Raw genomic sequence first — 18,900 nt, forward strand, 5'->3', positions numbered from 1 at the left:
TGTTTTGAATATCGCCTGGGCTTCGTGGCGGGTGGGTTTTATTATTCCCCGCCGCCATTTCCCGCAGGATTCGCTTTCCATTAACTGAGGTACAGTGCTGGCCGGGCTGACTGATGGGATTTTGGAACTGGCACAAAAGGAATGAATTAGGTCGCCCTGGTTGGGACTGTTGCTCACACATGCAGAACAGACACAAACAAGGCAAGAAACGAAAAAGTGATGTAAGACAAAGTAGCACACATACATGAGTTGACAGCACTGGAAGAAGACGGAAAAATATGTATAGGGAAGGTTTAAATTGGATCTGTGTCTGAGGAGAAGGAGGAAGAGGACTCTGTGTCATCTGTGTTGACTCTACTACTTAAGCTGACAGTATGGGAGGTTTATTCAAATAGCAGCCCGCGGGCTTTGAGAAACTATGTGAATCCCAATTGGTGAATAATGTCAAAACTCTACACTGAAACCGGCCATGAATGTAACACTCTCTGTAGCCTAGCAACATGCAGTGTTAGCAGCTGACCTTATAGTAATTCAAAATTTTCAGACAAGTACGCAACGACTTGTTGTGTGTTTTCGGCCCAAATCCAGGTGATAAGCCACCCGACTAAATGTATAATTAATCAGCCTCGCTCTCGATGATGAGCCAGGCCTCCTGGTCTCCAGGGTGTGCTGAAGGAAATGTGTTGGGCCTCCAGCCAGAGGGCTTTCACACCAGTTCTGGGAGGGACCCACGACTGTGAGCCGTAGCTGTGTACAGGAAATATATGGGCTGGAGCTTTTTGTGAGCAGGCCGTCCAGATGTTCTATTCAGAGTGGACGAGTGATTCTTTAAAGGGGTGTGTGTGTGTGTTTGTTTTTGTTGGTGGTACTGTGTATATTCAATAGCTATCCATCCCTCTCTCCTGGCCGTTAGAGGGGACAGTATCAAGCCCTATTGTTTCTAATCAATTAGCTCTCCGTGCTAATGGCCCTTTGATTGCCGAGTTCATTTAGCCGGTGGAGAACAACGGCGGCAGCAAGGTGTCTTTTCATCCACTCTGCCACCCATATTGTCTTCGCTGCTGGAGGGAAGTGAATGGAGATTGTCTTTGAAAGATGAGGTTTGTTTGGCAGAACAACATTGGTTTGCTTTTCACCCTGATGTCCACAAACGCCACACCACTCAGAGCCAGGAGGACCGAATAAAAAAAAATAAAAAAAAGAAGTAGGTTCTTGAGTGATTAACCTGATGGAGCGGCAGGAGGAGACAAATGCAGGGCTACATTGATTCCACTATTATAATGAGTAGAGTTCAATCATGTCAAATCCACTGGGGCTTTTGAGCACCATTAGAGGTCAGTGCCTCTGAATGGCACAGGCAACAACAATCCATGAATGATCTATTTAATGTACTCATATAAAAATACAGTGGTTGACAAATTGACATGTGAGTGCTTTCCTAGAATCTCCCAGCCTTGGTCCACCATTTCCTTGATGTGGATGTTGCTAATTATATGGTCAGCACAAACCCACACACACAAACACTCTCCCTCCACCCCTCCAAAACCCTACTTTGTCTGTGGCCTAATTATTTTAGCTTTTACCCAGTGAGTGAATTTACCTCTCCTGTTCCAGTCTCATTCGATGGGTGTCATCTTCCGACGCCTGCATCTCCTCAGTTTTGGACTTACTGGAGCCCTTCCTCTCCATCCGTTCTCCTGGTCGCTCATCCTTCTTTTGCTTTCCAAACCTGTGTTTTTTTTTTTTAAACAAAAAAGGCAAAAGTTAATTTAATTCCAGGCCAGACTTCACTGGTTTCTCATCTAATAGTGACATTTCTTTTTTTTTTCACTTCTGCATGTCCCTTCTTTTGCGTCCATAAATTACATTTTGATTACTAAGTAGGAAATTAACATGTCAAACTGTCAAGATTGTCACCGTGAGTTGTGCAGAGGTGACAGCTCAGGATCAGCTTCACCTGAGTCCTGTTTTGTAATTAAACAAGGAAAGTAGTCTGAGTCACATTAATGCACCATGTCATTTCAATATATATATACATAAATATATATATAAATATATATGTATATATATGTGTATATATATAAATACATATGCATATAAATAAATATATGTATATACACATACTAACTCACAACAAGCACGTTGTATTATACTTTACTTTTCCAATACCATACAGGCAAAAATATTTGAGGGATTCAGGAAAAAAGGCCATGATATAAAACTGCAGCTGTGCGGGAAGAACAAAGTCACAGGACACAGAAAGAAAAATTAATTTAAGGCAAACAATCACACTTTACACAATGAGAAGGAAGCAAATGTGTGGAACATCCACGGGTGATTTAATGTAAAGATCTTCAAATTATCTGCGCCGGTTCTCAATTCGCAGCCTCAACTAGAAAATTAATGAAGTACAAGTTATTTTGACATCATATCTCCACAGTACATTCTCATAACCTGCGTAAAACCCCTATATAATTAAAGATAGCAGATTATTTAATGAAAGAGGTCGGGGGGGTTGCTCGTTGCACCGACGCCAATATTACAATTAAGATTATTCCAGATACTCGTAATCATGCCAAGCCTTTGGGTCATTGCGTATTAAATAATAGGTTTGAGCAGGTTTTATCAAAGGGGATATACTGTATTCAAACCAAATGAGATCTTTAAAAAATGATGCAATTAATAGTCTGGGAGAATCATGGGCTGTAAAAAAAAGAATTTAGGTACAAAATGTTATTGATAGAAACGCTCAATTAATACTTGCAGAAAAGGTTTTTTTATATATATAAATGGAAAAATTCCTAAAAGCAGAAATGCTGAGCTACAAACACAACATGAACAACTACTGCAAATAAGAACGCACACATGGCATGCAGCTGCGACCAGCCTCTGATAGCTATTTGCTCTTTGTGTGACCAGCTCCTGTTTGAAATCTCAATTAACAATGTAGGGCAGCCCTCTTGTCCTTCTCTTTTCCTAACAATGACTTTTGGGCAGGCGGAAATTAGGTCACCCAGGAATGCTGCCCGGCTAAGAAGAAATTCAATAAATATAATCACGGAATAGGGTTTTATTTAGTGCTTATATTCCACAGCATCACTCTGTACTCTTGCATTGAATGCACAGACATTGATTACAATATTCCGCGGGGGCTTTATTCAGCAGACCTGTTCATTTCTAGACAGCAGCAGGCTTTGCATTCTCTGCTCTCAACTCCTGAGTTTATTTTTACCTATTCATAGTTAAAGCTTTATTTGACAGTTTGCAAACTTTTTCAGAAAAGCTTAAAAAAAAAAAAAAAGAAGAAGAAAATCACTTCAGACGACTATGACTTTGGGCCGGTAGAAGTGAATAAATTCATGAAACCAGAGATTGTTTCCCGCGTGGACTTTTTTTTTTATATACAAAAGCAGGGCCTTTGTGCAAATGGCATCTCTGTGGTGGCAGCGGACGGCTTTGGAAGTGTAATCTTCCGGATTGGCTGAGGCCTGGTGGGAGATCTTACTTTGTGGTTACACAGAAAGCCCATCGGAGCCAGCGATGAGTGATATGTGGCTCCTTTTGAAACACGGAGAGAATACATTACCTGATTAATTAATTAACCAATGGCTTTATTAAGTAATAAAACTCCACGCTGGGGCCAGGAATTCTAATAATAGAAAACCAGCTTTATATCACATGGGCAGGAGGCAGCTTCTTTCAGCTCATTACCGAGACTATAATTAACTTCTTAAGGAGACGTCTCCTTGGTTGTCCTCTCCCTTGGTCTCGACAATAGTTTTACTGAGGGGTCTGTCCTCAGCACTACTTTGTCTCTGAGATTTTAAACAGTCAAACACGCAGGGTGAATAAATTGAGCAGGACCCCGGACATGCATGAGGTCGCTCATTAAAAGCCATTGATAGATGGTCAGAGAGATAGCTGTCGGTTATTGATCGAAATCCCTCAATAGGCTGTTAAAAAAGGCCCCACGATAACCTTTGACCTTTGAAAAAACATGTCCGCATTTGGATATCCTTACATCTGTACATGCCCTAATGAAACATTTATATGGGCTGTACGTTCGACAACCCTTCGATCGCGTATTTGAAAAAGTGTAGGTTATATATCCATAATTATGGAATTGTGGAATAAGTTTCTTGTAGTTAATCACTACAACTAATAAGATGCACAAACTGTTTGATTTACTAACAGGACAACAGCAAAGAGTTCAAACTTGGGAAATTTATTAAAAAAAAAAAGAAAGAAAAGCTGACGTCCTCACCTGTCTCCAGGAGACAAGTGCTTTGTCATTTGGGGGGAAAAAAAGAGACACGGTGTGTCTCAGGAGGGAAGAAATAAACTCAGTCATGTCGATCTGTGTCAGGTGGGAAGAAATAAACTCAGTCATTCTGTGTTCAGCCAGTACTGGCACATTGGCATTTATCAGGGCCGGCATCAGAATACTTGTGCTGAGAGTGAGGTTGTTGAAGCTTGATAATAAGGTATTGATTGGTGGCCCAGACCTATGCATGGAATGACAACTACACTGCAGCACGGAGTCTTGTTTTGACCTGAAGTACTGCCGTCTGTACAGCTAACTCATATGGGTGAAAGTCTAACTCTGAATGCTAGAAAAGTACTAGAAAAGTACTACTACTCCATATTTATATATTGTTTTATTCAAATAAAGTATAAAATAAATAAATAACTATTCTTTCAACTGGGTTCATTTTATCATGGTCATTTACAAAGTAACGTAGATTTATAATCGTTATTTTAATGATGGCAAAAAGTCAACGGGGGGAGAGTTGAGGTGAGCGGACGCACAAACACAGTTCCCTGTTGTCCCTGTCCAGTGCAAGGGCATGTCAATACAAAGTGCATTATTTCTGCCCTGTGCTCCACCTGGGGCAAAACCCTGACAGTGGCAATGCAATTTTAATAGCCCCTTGTTAGAAAGGTGAGACCGTTGGAGTGTTGCCGAAGGTGTGGTAAACAGTCTCTGATCCAGGTAACATTCAGAGACACCTCATTAAAAATCCAATTACGTTAGTCAAAGAAAGGAAACAATCGGGACGTTCTTTTTCCTTATTTATGAATCACACAGCGCCCAGCGATCGTTAGCAGGCTGTAACGGGGCGTCGCGGGGACTTTGGACTTCGCATTATGTTGCCAGGACTGTTTTGCAGGAACAACCACCCCAGAGAGGTATACAGGTAAGTTCCCCATCGTTCCTGTCGCTTGGAGCAACACCAACCGATTTTGACCTTCCCTGCGGAACTCATTAACTGTAACCTGCAATGTCAGTCAGTGGGGTCCCTGCCTAGCCTGGTTTCGTAAACTAGAATTTTCTAGTAAAACTTAAATTTGATTAATCTTTCAAAAAGTTGAAAAAAATGTTGCTCGGGGAAAAAAAAAAAGCTGCATGATATTGTGACTCATATATATATATATATATATATATATATATATATAAGATAGCATACAAAATCATTCCTCGTCTGGCTGTAGCTTCAAAAGGAGGGACGGAACTTAATTATTTGACCAAGTGTCCAACAACATTGGAGAAAAACACCAGAGGACTGGAGTCGAGATGGTTTACAGTGGGTGGGAGAGTGTCATTTTCTGCATTGTAGAGGCATGAAATGCATTTATTCATAACATCAGGCCGTGCCCTAGCAGGCGAAGGCACCACAGGCATGAGGAGATAAAATGATTCTCACCAAAAAAAACCCCTCCATGACTCTTAAGTTCCCCAGCTGAGTGTTGAAGACTCTCATACCAGGAGGAAACAGGGCGTCAGTCATACTGTGCTGTGAGCAGACAGATGAATTGTCCACCGTCTGTTATTGTGAATGGCTCTAAATAATTTATCACAGCTAATATCGCCGTCCCCACCTTTTGTCGGCATGAATGTGTTATTGTATGGAAATTAGGAGGATTTCTCATGGCTGGAATTCAAATTACATGATCATCCAAGGGTATTCATTTGAAAAAAAAAAATTTCCTGTCCTTCCAAATACTTGGCCATTCCCTCTTTACACCTGAATGTATCTGTCTGTACTGTGTGTTTGTCCAGTTGTCTTTTCTACGACTGTAGTTCTCCTCTCGCTTATGTGACTTGTCCAGCTGTTTTGTTGACACAAACAACCATAGAGATAGTGCAGTCTCTTTTCCCATTCCTACTGTCAGTTTCGGGACAAAGAAGACAAAAAAAAAACATATGTACGAGAAAAATTGTCACTCGCCCGGGGGTATTTTCTGTTAGTAACCCAGACAAATATCTATGTCTCTGAGAGTGTGCGTGCGCAAGTATGTCTGAAATAGGGAGAGAGGGAGAGGAGATTTTTTCTACAATTCCAGCTACAGTGTAAAAAATACTGGAAAATTATTATTATTATTATTTTAAATGAGTCATAAATGGTGGGGATTACTGATACTTTAAAGTCTTCATTTTAAAATGCTGTTGTGGTCAGTTGATCACTTCTGTAAAGTATGTGCTGGTTTGAATAAAAATAGCAATTTTTAATACAAATCCCAACAATAAACCGTGCAGGTTTATGCACAGGTCAGGGTCTTGCAATTCATGGCTTCAGAAAATAAACATTAATCATCACGTAGACCATTCATTTATATATCCAAACTAAAGCCCTTCTGTATGTATGTGTGTGTGCCTGTATATCAGAGGAAAGCTCGGCTTGTCCATATTTCATAGCAGCTTGTGTAATACAAAGGACGGGGACCAGCCCGACATGATTGCCTTTAATGTTTCACATAAATCACTTAGCTGTGTATGTGTGTGTGTGTGTGTGTGTGAACGTGTTTGTTTTTGTGTGTGAGGAATCAGAGAGCTGCACACACTCACAGGGACATTTCAAAAATCCCTGACGTTGCTGATTAAAGCCCGCTCGTTAAGACACAAATAGAAAGCAGCTCATTCAAGAATCCATCTGGTACAATTCACAACTCTGATTGGCTGCTGTCTGGGAGATTTACACCTGGTCACTGGCTAAAGAGAGGGAGTTGGGGGGTAAAGGGTAAAGCTCTGGGGTGTAGTTTCAAGCAGTTACGTGTAATTTTTCTATTTCTTTTTTCATTTCTATGTCAAAAGGAAAGTTATAAAAAACAAAAATAATTAACTAGCAAAATATAGCAGCACAGTACTGTAAAAGTACAGAAAGGATTATGCAAATACTATATTAATAAAATATCATGTATAAAAGTACTGAAAGCAACGGAAAAGTAGACTGGTGTTCGAAAGCTAGTTAAATGTTTAAGTGTTTTACTTTGACTTCTCCATTTCAAGTTTTATTTCGATTAATGACATAATTCCAAATCACAGGAAACTGACTTAACCACACTCGCATTAAACGTAAACTGCCGACAGATCAGCATTCCATGTCTGCATTTGGCATATTTCACTGCCACGGACTAATTAATAGACACTAATAGCAACGTTCTTGCAACCAAAGTCTTAATTTATTTCCATGTGTTGAAAAGAGATCTCGTAAAATGAGTGGATTTTCCAACCAAACGTTAAGGGCTGAGCTGCAAACACTGAGACTTTTCTACAAGGAAAACACACTCTGGTTCTACTGTGAGTTTTTCCTGCAACAGAAATGCATACAAGTTTCAGTGGATGTTGACTTTGGTATCGATGGCATTTCCGTTGTTGGTATGTGTTTGATGTAGCTGTGTTTATCTCTCATTCCAAACAACAAAAAGGATTTACACCCTATTAAGAAGCAAACACGCACTATAGTTCTCCTGAGGCCAGAAAGTACACACTCGCTCACAGTCGCTTAGATTCCCACCAGCCTGGCCCCGATCTGCCCCCCCTCGTATGCTCACATGGAGATACAGGAATGAGAATCGGGGGAGGCCGCAGTTCTGTGGTTCCTCAGTGGAGGAGCCACATACAGCGCTGGGATGAGGCTGTGACCTACATACAGTATGGCACGCTGCATTCCTAATGGGCCATTTTGATCACTGCCACTCAGCTAGGCTCCTGCTGCACGCTTGGAATACAAAGACCTCAGCATTCAGCAGACACAGCAGACAAAGTCTCCTAAACTCTTTAATGATGGCAGCAACTGTGGATGTAAAAGAACCTCAGCAGGAGGGAGAGAAAAAAAGCAAGCTCGGGTGTTTGGGTGGCTGAAAAAAAAAAACATGCCACAGATGTTGAGGAAACCCAAGGGAATCAATTTACCAGAGACAATAAGTCGGTGTTTAGAACTGGTTTCACCTGCTACAATTAATACTCATGGGGATTTGTAGGTGCCGGCAAATAGCTAGTGAATATTGTCTTAAAACGCAATTACCTCAAATGAATTGCGCTCATCAAACCTTTCTCTTTTTGTCTTTTCTCTTTTGATTGTCCTTGCTTCTCGGTAATTGTTACAACAGACACGTTCGGTGCCATTAAAATGCCCTATTTCTTGGATTTCCAAAATGACAGCCTGAGGACAGACAGGCCTGGAAGCCGAGCAGATTTTCTGTTTCATATGTCAGACTGTAAAATACAGGCATGGACACATGGGACGGAACGCCTTTTTTTTTTCTTTTTTTTTTTTTTCACCAAGTCCACAGGAGAGAGAAGACAGGGGAACCACTGATCCGTGATATACATCCCTTCTAGCATTCAGAGAACGAGACGAGAGGTCTTTCTGTCAATGCCACAATGAATCTCCGGGGCAGCAGAGGGAGCGTGAGGGAAGAAGGATACGTGTGGACATATGGAAAGAAAGAAAGATGGAGGGAGTGACAGTAATTGTGTTAAGAGTGAGGATGAGCAGGGGCAGGGAATCCCATGGAATGTTGACGGTAGTGACTGTATATCTCCAGCGGGCTTGCATAAATAAAGCTTGACTTTGCCGCTCTATCTACTAAAGTCATGTGACACGATGTTGATTAAGCACAGAAAGCACAAAGAAGACAGATACTTGACCAGGGAGAGTGAATGAATACTGGTAAATTATCTCTTACTAAAGTCATGTGACATGATGTTGATTAAGCACAGAAAGCACAAATATACAGTATATATACATATATACATATATAGAGTGGAGAGGAAATTATTAATATTATATATTGTGTTTTATTTATACATGTATATATTATATGAATACATATATGTATGTATATATATATATATATATAATTAATATTAGACTGTATAAATTCCTAATTGATACTTCATTACCTCATTACTTACTTACATTAATTACTTAAATTTCCCGCCTGCACTGGTTGAATACTAGAAGTTTGGAAGACACTGTTAGGAATGTATTCCAGATATTTCTATAAAAGCAAGGTAAAGTCATGGATATGTTCACATGAAACAGAAAAAAAAAAATTAAAAGACACAGACAGAAGAACGCGCCCCGTAGCTTTAATTGCTTATCTTTGAGGTGAATGTAAAGAAGCGTAATGCTTCATCGATTGATATTCCCTTTGTAATTCAAAAGCAATTTTCACTGCTTTTCTCTTCCTCGTCTTCACCTTGATTGTCTCTCCCCCACCAATTCCGTCTCCCCGCTGCCTCGCTCACGTCGACTGTAAGCAGTATGCACACATCAGTAAGTGGGAAGTCAGTGGATAGGAAAGGTCATTTCAGCCAAAGGCCCCGATTTCATTACATGCTAAGCCTGAGGAATGGGTGAGCAGACTAGCAATGAGTCCTGCTGTAGCAGGCAGGATGATTCATTTGCATAGCACATGGTGAAAATAAATAGCTTTTTCCAGTGTGGATTCCTCATCTCTGTCTCAGTGCTACTGAGTTTCCTTCGAGTCTCTGGGGTATTTGAGACTTTTTATATTAACATCAGCATCATATTTGTTTAATAATCTTTCTGACACAACGACATGTGAAATGTGCACAGTGTTTAGAGAAACAACATAAATCAGTGACATTTCAGATCTTGATGTCCTCCGTCTGTACTCATTATCAAATGTACATGCTCCACCCGAGAGTCAGCGTGCACCGACGACACCTCCTTTAAACTGATCAAAGTTATCTGAGCACCGAGGAGGGAACTTAAAGTGTTTGAAAGAGGGAGGGGGGGAGAAGAGAGGAAAGGAGATGAGAGAATAAGGGAGAGGAGAGGAGAGGAGAGGAGAGGAGGACATCTAGTTTCCACTGGTAAGCCTGACTGTAATTCCACTGGGCTGGGTCATTAGTAGTCACAGGCCCAGCAGACTATGTAGGGGTGCGCTGCTACACTTAATTTGAGCTCTTTAATAACACACTTTATGAATTCAGTCATGTTTGCAGCCCTCTGCCCGAGAAACAGCACGAGAAACATTGGAGGATCTCATTTCAGGCCAACAGGATTTCAGATTCAATTAAGTACATCGTGCAGCATCACCATCATTTTCTCTCTCTCTCTCACTCACCCATCCACTCACCCACCCACCCACACACACACACACTCCTCATGCCTCAAGGTCCATCTCATGGCACTGTGTGATCATTTTAAACATAATTACTTCTGGGCTGTCTGATGCAGGCCCCGTGCTGCCCAATTACATTTGCATCGAGTAGACAAAAGCACAGGAAGTGTGGCAGGGCGGCCACCCCCCCCCTCCGTACGTTCACGCTTTCAACGTCCGTCTTTTATTCTTGCATGGCCGTGAGGTCACAGGGCTGCCTCTTTCTCCCCCTCCTAATCACATTTCTTGGCTCCTTCTCTGTGCTTAAGTGCGTCACCAAATTGGCAGTAAGGTATAACTCTGCGGTCTAACGCGCCTCGCTGCGATTGTCCTGACCTGACGAGTTCCGTTGTGTTGCATTTTCAACTTCTGCTGCAGACGGAGGCCTTTGGTTTGGGCCCACTGTTGTTGATAGGCATGAGGGTAAGGGGACGTAGAAATCCCAAAACAGAGATCCATGATGTATCGTTCATATCTCTTACGATGAAACTGCGGCCGGACGTTGGACTTGACAGAGCTGTCAAAGTTCACTGATTATATTCCTTTAAAATATTCATCTAAGACAGGGGGAAATTTGTGGCTCACTTTAATTTCACCAGCTCCACCTGGAGGTCACAGCCCCAGCAGGGCGACCGTGTCGTTAAAGCTGACAGGAAGCAATCCCCCTTGCTCAAGGGCAAAGGGAAGCAGCGGATCCCTCACACACATCGGAGAGCAGATTTCTGCATTTGTTTCCAACCCTGCTCATCTGATGCCTATCTCCGCGTCCCCCGGTGAAACTCCATGGTGTGCTGCATTATTTGTATGTAATTATCGCACATTCTTCACCTCAGTCCATCTGCCAGTCGTTCACACATTCGGGCTCCAGCTCGACGACGTGACCCGAGCTTGTCTTTTAGTGCCGCGCCAGACATTATGATGAGTGAGGCAGGGCAAAGAAGAAAAAAAAACAAAACAATTATCATTATCTCTCAGATTACATTCAGCAGATGTCGGAGCCCACATGTGGAGGCAGCTAATTGCTGTCTCCAAATCAACTGTCTTATAATGCTAGCAGCATATGTGAGGCTGCTTGTAGGGTATTGGGAAGGAGGCCAGGAGTGTTCTTTATGTTGGTCCATCAGACATGTTCATGGCGTTCTCTGTGCGAGGATAAACATCCCCGCTAATGTGTCATGTCGGCGTTCAAAGTCGGCAAACTCGCCGTCAGCTGCTGACGCCCACACGAACAGAAAGAATCATATGTCGCAGAGACCGGCAGCAGCACGGAAGCACCGAGCACTCAAAAGTCTCATGCTACTCACAGCTGAGCTCACATCCCAGCTCCATATTAGAGGCATTGTCATGCATGTATGCAAACCCAGCCGCACACGCACACACACACACACACAGAAACGTAATTGGTCTTCACGAGCTAATATAATAAAGACTGAAGGATTGAAAGCGTCCCTTAGCTCCGTCTCTCTCTCTGCCTCACCCCTCTCGTCCACACCCCTCCCGCCTGCGTTTTTTTTCAATGTAGCCTTGAGCGGAGGCTTCATCCACAGGGATGGGCAGCCTGATGAGGCGGTGAGGGTGGGTTGAAAGGGGACGGGGCAGTGGAAGACTGCCACACTGAGGCCCGGCGTGGGCTAATGGTTCAGCACAAGGCACTCCACTTATCAGATCGGTGGCTGGAGTGGAAGTCAGGATTAGGATTAGGACTCTCGATAAATCTGACAACACTTTGCTTTTTTGGGCACAACCAAATGCATTAACACTCGTGCATGTTTTTAAATAGGTTTCGATATTATTAAAAAAGACCACCGATCCTCAATCCCCCTCTGGGCAGACAGTAGCACAACGCGACTGCTCTTGCGAGAAGCTCCCAACTTGTCTCTCTCCCCCCTTTCTCTTTCACTTTCTTTCCCCCTCGCCTTTACCACTGTCCCTCGGTGCCCTAGTTTACTCCACTGCACACAGCTCCTCTTCCACCCCCCCCCCCCCCCCACCCCCCCCCTCCTTTCGACCCATCCTCACCTTCCCCCAACTCTGTTTGTTTGCTGTTATTTCTGCTTTTCAACTGTGTTTCCACTGTACTGTATATACGTGTACTCATTTACTCTAAACCTTTGGAGTGAATTCAACAGTGCATTTATTTTCTTTTTGTTTTTTCTCCTCTTAGTCTCGTCTGACCAGCCAGACGGAGGCCCTGGCGCTGCAGTCCATCAGAAACATCCGCGGGAACGCTCACTGTGTGGACTGTGAAGCTCAGAGTCAGTGAAAGCTTCGTCCTCCCTAAAAATCAGAAGAAATGACCAAATGTTAGCGTGGTTGGCCAGAATATTGTTAGAAATGAATGAAGCAAATCAATGAGAAAGTCTACCACACGTTTCCCAACAGTGGCAAGATGTTAGTCACTGATGCACAATTCACATAACTGACAAACACAATGAAGGGCATTCTGAAAAAGACATAAATGTTAGCCAACAGTTGGCTTCAGTTGGAGAATGTTAAAGATTAAGAGTTAGCATAATAATAATAATAATCAGCTCAGTTAGGGCTGGTCTGCTGATAGTGAAATGTTTAACCATAATAAACTCCAGGTGAAATTCAATGTTGACTTATGTCCAATTAAAACCTTAGCTACATATTGTTTTCAGACTGATTGTTTATATTTGTCATCCTTGCTGCTACAGACCCTGACTGGGCCAGTCTCAACCTTGGTGCCCTCATCTGCATCGAGTGTTCGGGGATCCACAGAAACTTGGGAACTCACCTGACTCCTCCATCCAGTCCCAAACCACTGCCCCCATCCACTGTCCCAAGAAAGCCTTGTATTTTTTCAGCACTTCATTCAGTCACTGTGAAGCATTTTATCCCCATGTTAAAACATATAAGATAGAGCCGGGGTTCGGGTTATGAACAAGATGTGACAACGTCAGTCAAGTTAAGACACAATTAGAATATCAATTAACAACCGAATACTCGCCCATACAACGAGTGACCCCGGGTTGCACAGCAATTTATTTGCTATCACGTCTCTTGCTGATGCCCTGACGTGGTCCTTGATGAAGGAGGTCAGTCTGTCACATAAACACGCCCTCATTAGGCAGGTCGGGGGGAGTCTGACAGGCCGGGGCCGAGATGGCGTTGTCTGCTGCCATGCTAACAGAGACCCCCGGGGGCAAAGCTTCAAATGTCTAAACAAAACTGATAGAATCAGAATGTGATGATGACGTGTTACCCACTAGGAAGGAGATGAATGATCCCACAGAGTGGTCGGAGGGCTAATATCCCACTGAAGGCAGACGTGGACATTAATAAATGAATAGAACAGACATCCATGAAATAACAATCACATCAAGATGCCCTGAGACAAATTCCTTCCTTATGCATGCACTGACGTGGCTTTCCATTCACAAGATTATAACTTATCCATTAGTGGATGGTATAGAACTATGCACCAGGCGGCCTGTAGTCCTCGAGGCAGTGCAGTGTGAATCCAGAGAGGCAGGAACGAGGGTTGTGCAATACAATCGCTGCAGGCTTCAGGCAGCCAATTTTCTTTGCACCGCGCTCTTACACACTTTCAGTCATTCTTGCACTCAAAGTATTTATCTCTGGCTCTCTCTCTCCCTGAATCCTCCCTCTCCATATTAGACCAGCTTCTTCTCCCCAGGCTCTGATGTTAATGCACTACCAATCAGAATGTCTATTAAGAAGACATGCACTACACGTTCATCAGGCCATCCAAAGGCCTGCATGCAAATAAGCTCAAATTGCAATGTGCTGCAAACTCCTTGAAATCTCCTTAGACGACTGGGGGGGGGGGGGGGGGGGGGGGTGGTGGAGTGGGTGAAAGATGTAGGAAGGAGTAAGAGGCTGTCCGTCCGTGTGATGTAAATGAAAACCCCAGCGAAAACCACTGTAGCGGATAAAGCTGATCAAAATGGCTTTTTGAAATAGTGCTAAGGTGAGGCGAGAACCTAGACCTGTCGTAAGTGACAGCTGTCCTGTCCTTTTGTAATGGGATCCAAACAAGTTAAAACCTTGTTAAAAAATACAATAAAAGTATTCAAAAATCCTGAACAAACCCTAAATTAAAGAAACCAGAAAAATAGGTAATGTTTAAACAGATATTATTTTTTTTGCAAATATTGTTTTTTAATTTGATGCCTGCAACACTCCCAAAAGCTACAGGAAAAACAATAATAAACTGAACCAAAGTGGCCCACAACAGATTTCTAACTTTCCACTTGTAACTTTGACTCGCAGGTGTATTTTTATTTTTTTTTATTTTGCTCCAACGTCAACTAGTTATTTGCAAAACAAAAGTTTGAGAGTTTATCCAGTGTGAGTTCTTCACTCCCAACCACAAATCGTTTAAAGTAGTAGTTTAGTTTGTAGAAATTGTTTCTGAATAAGCAGTGGATGTTCTTGGGTTGGTTCGACAGCTGTCAAAGTTTCAAACAGAAAAACGTCTGAGGTTTCCACGCGGAGTCGAGCAGTAAGGACAAAGCTCGACATTTAGGGAGCCGTGCCGCTCCGAGCGGCTGCTGCTTTCAATTCAGGAGGCACAGAGCCTGCTGTTAAATGCACGGTGGAAGAGGCTGTGTCACTGTGACCTGCCACATGCCAACTCTTAAGTGGCAGTGGCACCCGAAGATAATGAAGAACGATGACGGGGCCAAGGAGGGCATGCTGAGGGCCGACGTGCACGGCTCAAATCGCAGCGCGGCCACCTACTGGGCCTTAACACGGGCGTGGACGACGTTCAGCCACTGTGCTGCTTTAATGTAAAAAGCTGCCCTTGAAATCTTCTCTATTGTTTACCAATGCAGTGCATTTCTCTGTGTACCCTCTGGGGGTGTCAGTTGTTATGCAGAGTGTGGATCCACATGTGAGCACTTCTAAATTCAACAACAACAGGACTCAATAACAATGTTTAAAAAAACACCAAAGCAGAAGATTAAAAATAATATGCCACATAACTAAGTCACAGAAATATGACCATATGATAACATCCTGCGCTAACGATTATGATTTAACCATCTGCTAAAACAGGGGCGTCCATGTTTTTTTTTACTTGGGAGCTTCTATTCAAATGACCCAGCTATAGTGGTCACATGGTTTCAATGTTAAATATATCAAGTCATATACATTGAACGCACTTACTCTGTTTACATTATGGTTACAATATGATTTAATTCTTACAGTATATGGTCACTACTAAGATAAATGACATGTAAAAGTCATGCATAAAGGCTAAAATGCTTTTAAACCTTTTCTATCGGGGAGACGTGGGTATTGCAGGTAAAAGGCAGAAGTATAATGATAATATAAATACATGTAATTTGGAAAGATCTGGTGGCCAGATTAAAGAGCTAGAATCTGGCCCCCGGGCCTTAGTTTGCCCATGCCTGCACTATAGGAATATATTCATATTTAGATTTTTCTTGTTTTTATTGCTTAATGATTTACCAACACTCCCTTAGTAGATCACGGTCTTCATATTGGGCAGCCCTGTAATAAACATAGTTGAACTTTAAATCAACTATTTTTGTTTTTGTTAAGTGTTACATTCTGCACTGAGTATTTTCTGCTCTCGACTCAACGCAGTTGATTTCAATCTGAACAAGTCTCCATCACCGACTTCATCCTTCAAACACAAAAGAAAAAAAAAACCACTCAAATCCAAAGACACAGTATGTCCAAATTCCATGCAGCACATGTACTGCATGGAATTTGGACATACTGTGTCTTTGGATTTGAGTGTTTTTTTTTCTTTTTATATGGGCTTATGAATAAAGTATGTGCAACCTATTAAAAATAATCTGCTTCAAACGTGCTGGAGGCCATTGAGGTCAATAACACACATCTCACCGAGTTCAAGGAGAGAGGAGAGACGCTGGTTAGCGAAGGCAACAGAGAGTGAATTCAAATGTCTTTATGATGCCACGTTGGGCGGAATTAAAGAAAAGAAAATGAAGGCAGCTGAAGCTCGAGGCTGCAGGAGGGGGCTTGTTTAGGAATTCCTGCTGGATCTACTTGTTGTTCTTACCTGAACATCTCTCCCAGGCCTTTCAGCACGCCCTTCTTGGCTTTTATCTTTTCCTTGTCTTTCTCCTCTTTATCTCTCTCCGGTTTCTTCTTTTCTTTCCCTCCAATCTTCTCCCAATCTCTGACTCGGTCGTCTTTGGAGAGGTTGCCGTTCAGCCCCGTGCCCACAATGAGGTCACCGCTGGTGGACATTGACTCACGACCTGAGCGGGAACTTCCCTCTGTGTCCTCGTCCACTGGAGGGAAGAGATAAGGAGCGTTTGTTAAAGACAGCCCAAAAAGTGAAAGGGGAAAGCACCGGCGCGAGTGTCGAAGTGAGGGATAGAAAAAGAGAAATGTAACTCAATAAAGTGGGAGTAAAGCTGCTGTTTGACTGTGCATAGATTAAAAAAAACAAACAAAAACAACAAAAAACACAAAGACTTTTAAAGACTTAGAAAGAATTACTTCTTTTACTGTGAAATATCACACAGTCCATTAAAAGCACAAGGTTTCACAGCTTTTAACAATAGCAGAATAATCTTTCCATTTGATTAGAGTAGAATCTACATTTACACCAATTTACATTCTACACCTGTAGAGACAAGTATTCAGCTGAACACATTTTCACTAAGCCGAGGTATTTTAAGCATGTACTTCAGCACAGGTGTTGCCATACCACACCTTATATGAAAAGAATCTTCTCCTTTCCTGTTTCTTTGCATTAATCCCGAACACAGCACGATTAAGTAATTTAAGTAAAATCTAGAATATTAAATTATATATTTTTTTAAATTGTGAATGCATTTAACCGAGGCTTTAAATTGTGATTAAACTCCTCAGGAGATGAGTGGCTGATTAAACACAAAGTTGCCATCACATCTAATCAGAACTGATGTGCAAAATGTAATTAATCTGTCAGTAATTATACATTTAAATAATCTCAGAAAAAAAAGCGCTCCCAGCGATCCTAATTGCAGTCACGTGCTGCAGTAGTCATATCATTTCTGTCTCTGCTCTCCATATGATATGTGCCCGCCCCGACTGTGAGGCCTGAGGTAGATGTCCTTCAGATTAGAACTTATTACAGCCGGACGTGTTGTTGTGTAAGTTCGGGCTTTGATGCAGGGAGAGACAAGTGCTTATCGTGACGAGGGAGAGACAAGGCAGGGGAGACGGTGATGGATCTTCAGCATAAAGGATGAGACAGACTTGGGGAAAGGAAGAGCTGGGGGACTCACCTCTCAGGGATGAAAAGTGAGGTTTGTCTCTTTTGTGTGAAACGCACAGCTATCAGCGTTTTCTTTCAGCCGCCATCTCAACGGGAAGTCGGTGACATGGTATAGAATCTCAACACGAGGTGTGCGGTACAGAAACAGAGCAATCCTACAGATTAAACCTGCTCAGTTTTGCATGGGAGTATGCATGATGCAGTGGCTGCCAAAGTGAAGGGAGGGGCCCATTGGGGGGGCATGGAACTATTGAAGCGGGGACATAGCAAGTTAATTTAATTAAAATTTTTAAATTGAAATGTTTTGTGTGTGCCACATTGGAAAAACTGTGCTGATTCCTAGCCTTATTTTTTCATTCAGTATATTTTTTCAAAGAATTAGTCATTAAATATCACATTGAATAATATAAAGTTATGTTAAAATGTTAAAGGAAAATAATTTTTAAAGAAATGGTAAATGTGTGGTTTTTTGGTGGCCTTGACAGTAGTTCCATCTATAACAAAAAGGGGGCGCTCTGGAGAAAAGCTTGGGAACCACTGCCTTATGGATGGTGAACATTTTTAACCCTCAATTTGCTGCTGTTTCATTATCCATATAATACCAACAATGGTCACTATCAGCAGTGACTTTTATCTTGCTTCGTGAACGTGTGCTAATGTTGCTATTGCTAACGATACCTAGCTGCAGACACCAAGACTGCAGCAATTACATATGAATGCATTTTTTATATATTCAGTGGTAGTAGATGCAGATTAAAAGCAAAAGGCAATCATTTGTGTAGAGTTTGAAATATTTTTCGTCCTCTTTTAGATACAGCATGACAAAAAAAACAAGTGACCTTAAGAAAAAAAGTAAAAAAAAAAACTGGCTTCACTGGTGGAAATTAAATATGTGGGGACAATGCACTGCAATTTGAAAGAACTGTAGAGAAAATGACTTGGCTTACAATTTCAAAAGACATCAGAAGCATTTATGGAACCAACGGGGGACAGATAATTTGAAAAGACAGACTACTACAGGAAACGCGTGTCCCTGTAGTGAAACTATACCATTAGATGTATTTTTTTTCCTCCCGCTGTAGCGAAAGACATGCCGTCACTTCATTTTCAGTGAAGGTTATGACAGACAAATGAAATACCGGAGGGGAAGAAAGGATTTCTGTCCTGTACAACACAGCTTTCACTTTCTGTGTTTTGCTTCCTCAAACAATGAAACACATCACAGCACAGGA

At 42.1% G+C, this 18,900-nt stretch overlaps 1 protein-coding gene across 3 annotated transcripts in view; it reads right to left on the reverse strand.

Annotated features, from left to right (window-relative positions):
* Positions 1 to 18,900, reverse strand: part of LOC103377042 (partitioning defective 3 homolog) — a 253,608-nt gene that overhangs the window by 63,515 nt on the left and 171,193 nt on the right. For all 3 annotated transcript variants that reach the window (XM_025054368.1, XM_025054367.1, XM_025054366.1), the window contains 2 exons: positions 16,460 to 16,694; positions 1,601 to 1,729 (listed from right to left, as the gene is read on the reverse strand). In XM_025054368.1, coding sequence (XP_024910136.1) covers positions 1,601 to 1,729; positions 16,460 to 16,694 — 364 coding nt within the window. The remainder of the gene's footprint in view (positions 1 to 1,600; positions 1,730 to 16,459; positions 16,695 to 18,900) is intronic.

This window comes from Cynoglossus semilaevis, chromosome 3 (assembly GCF_000523025.1).
Source record: "Cynoglossus semilaevis isolate Cse_v1.0 chromosome 3, Cse_v1.0, whole genome shotgun sequence".
Taxonomy (NCBI): Eukaryota; Metazoa; Chordata; class Actinopteri; order Pleuronectiformes; family Cynoglossidae; genus Cynoglossus; species Cynoglossus semilaevis.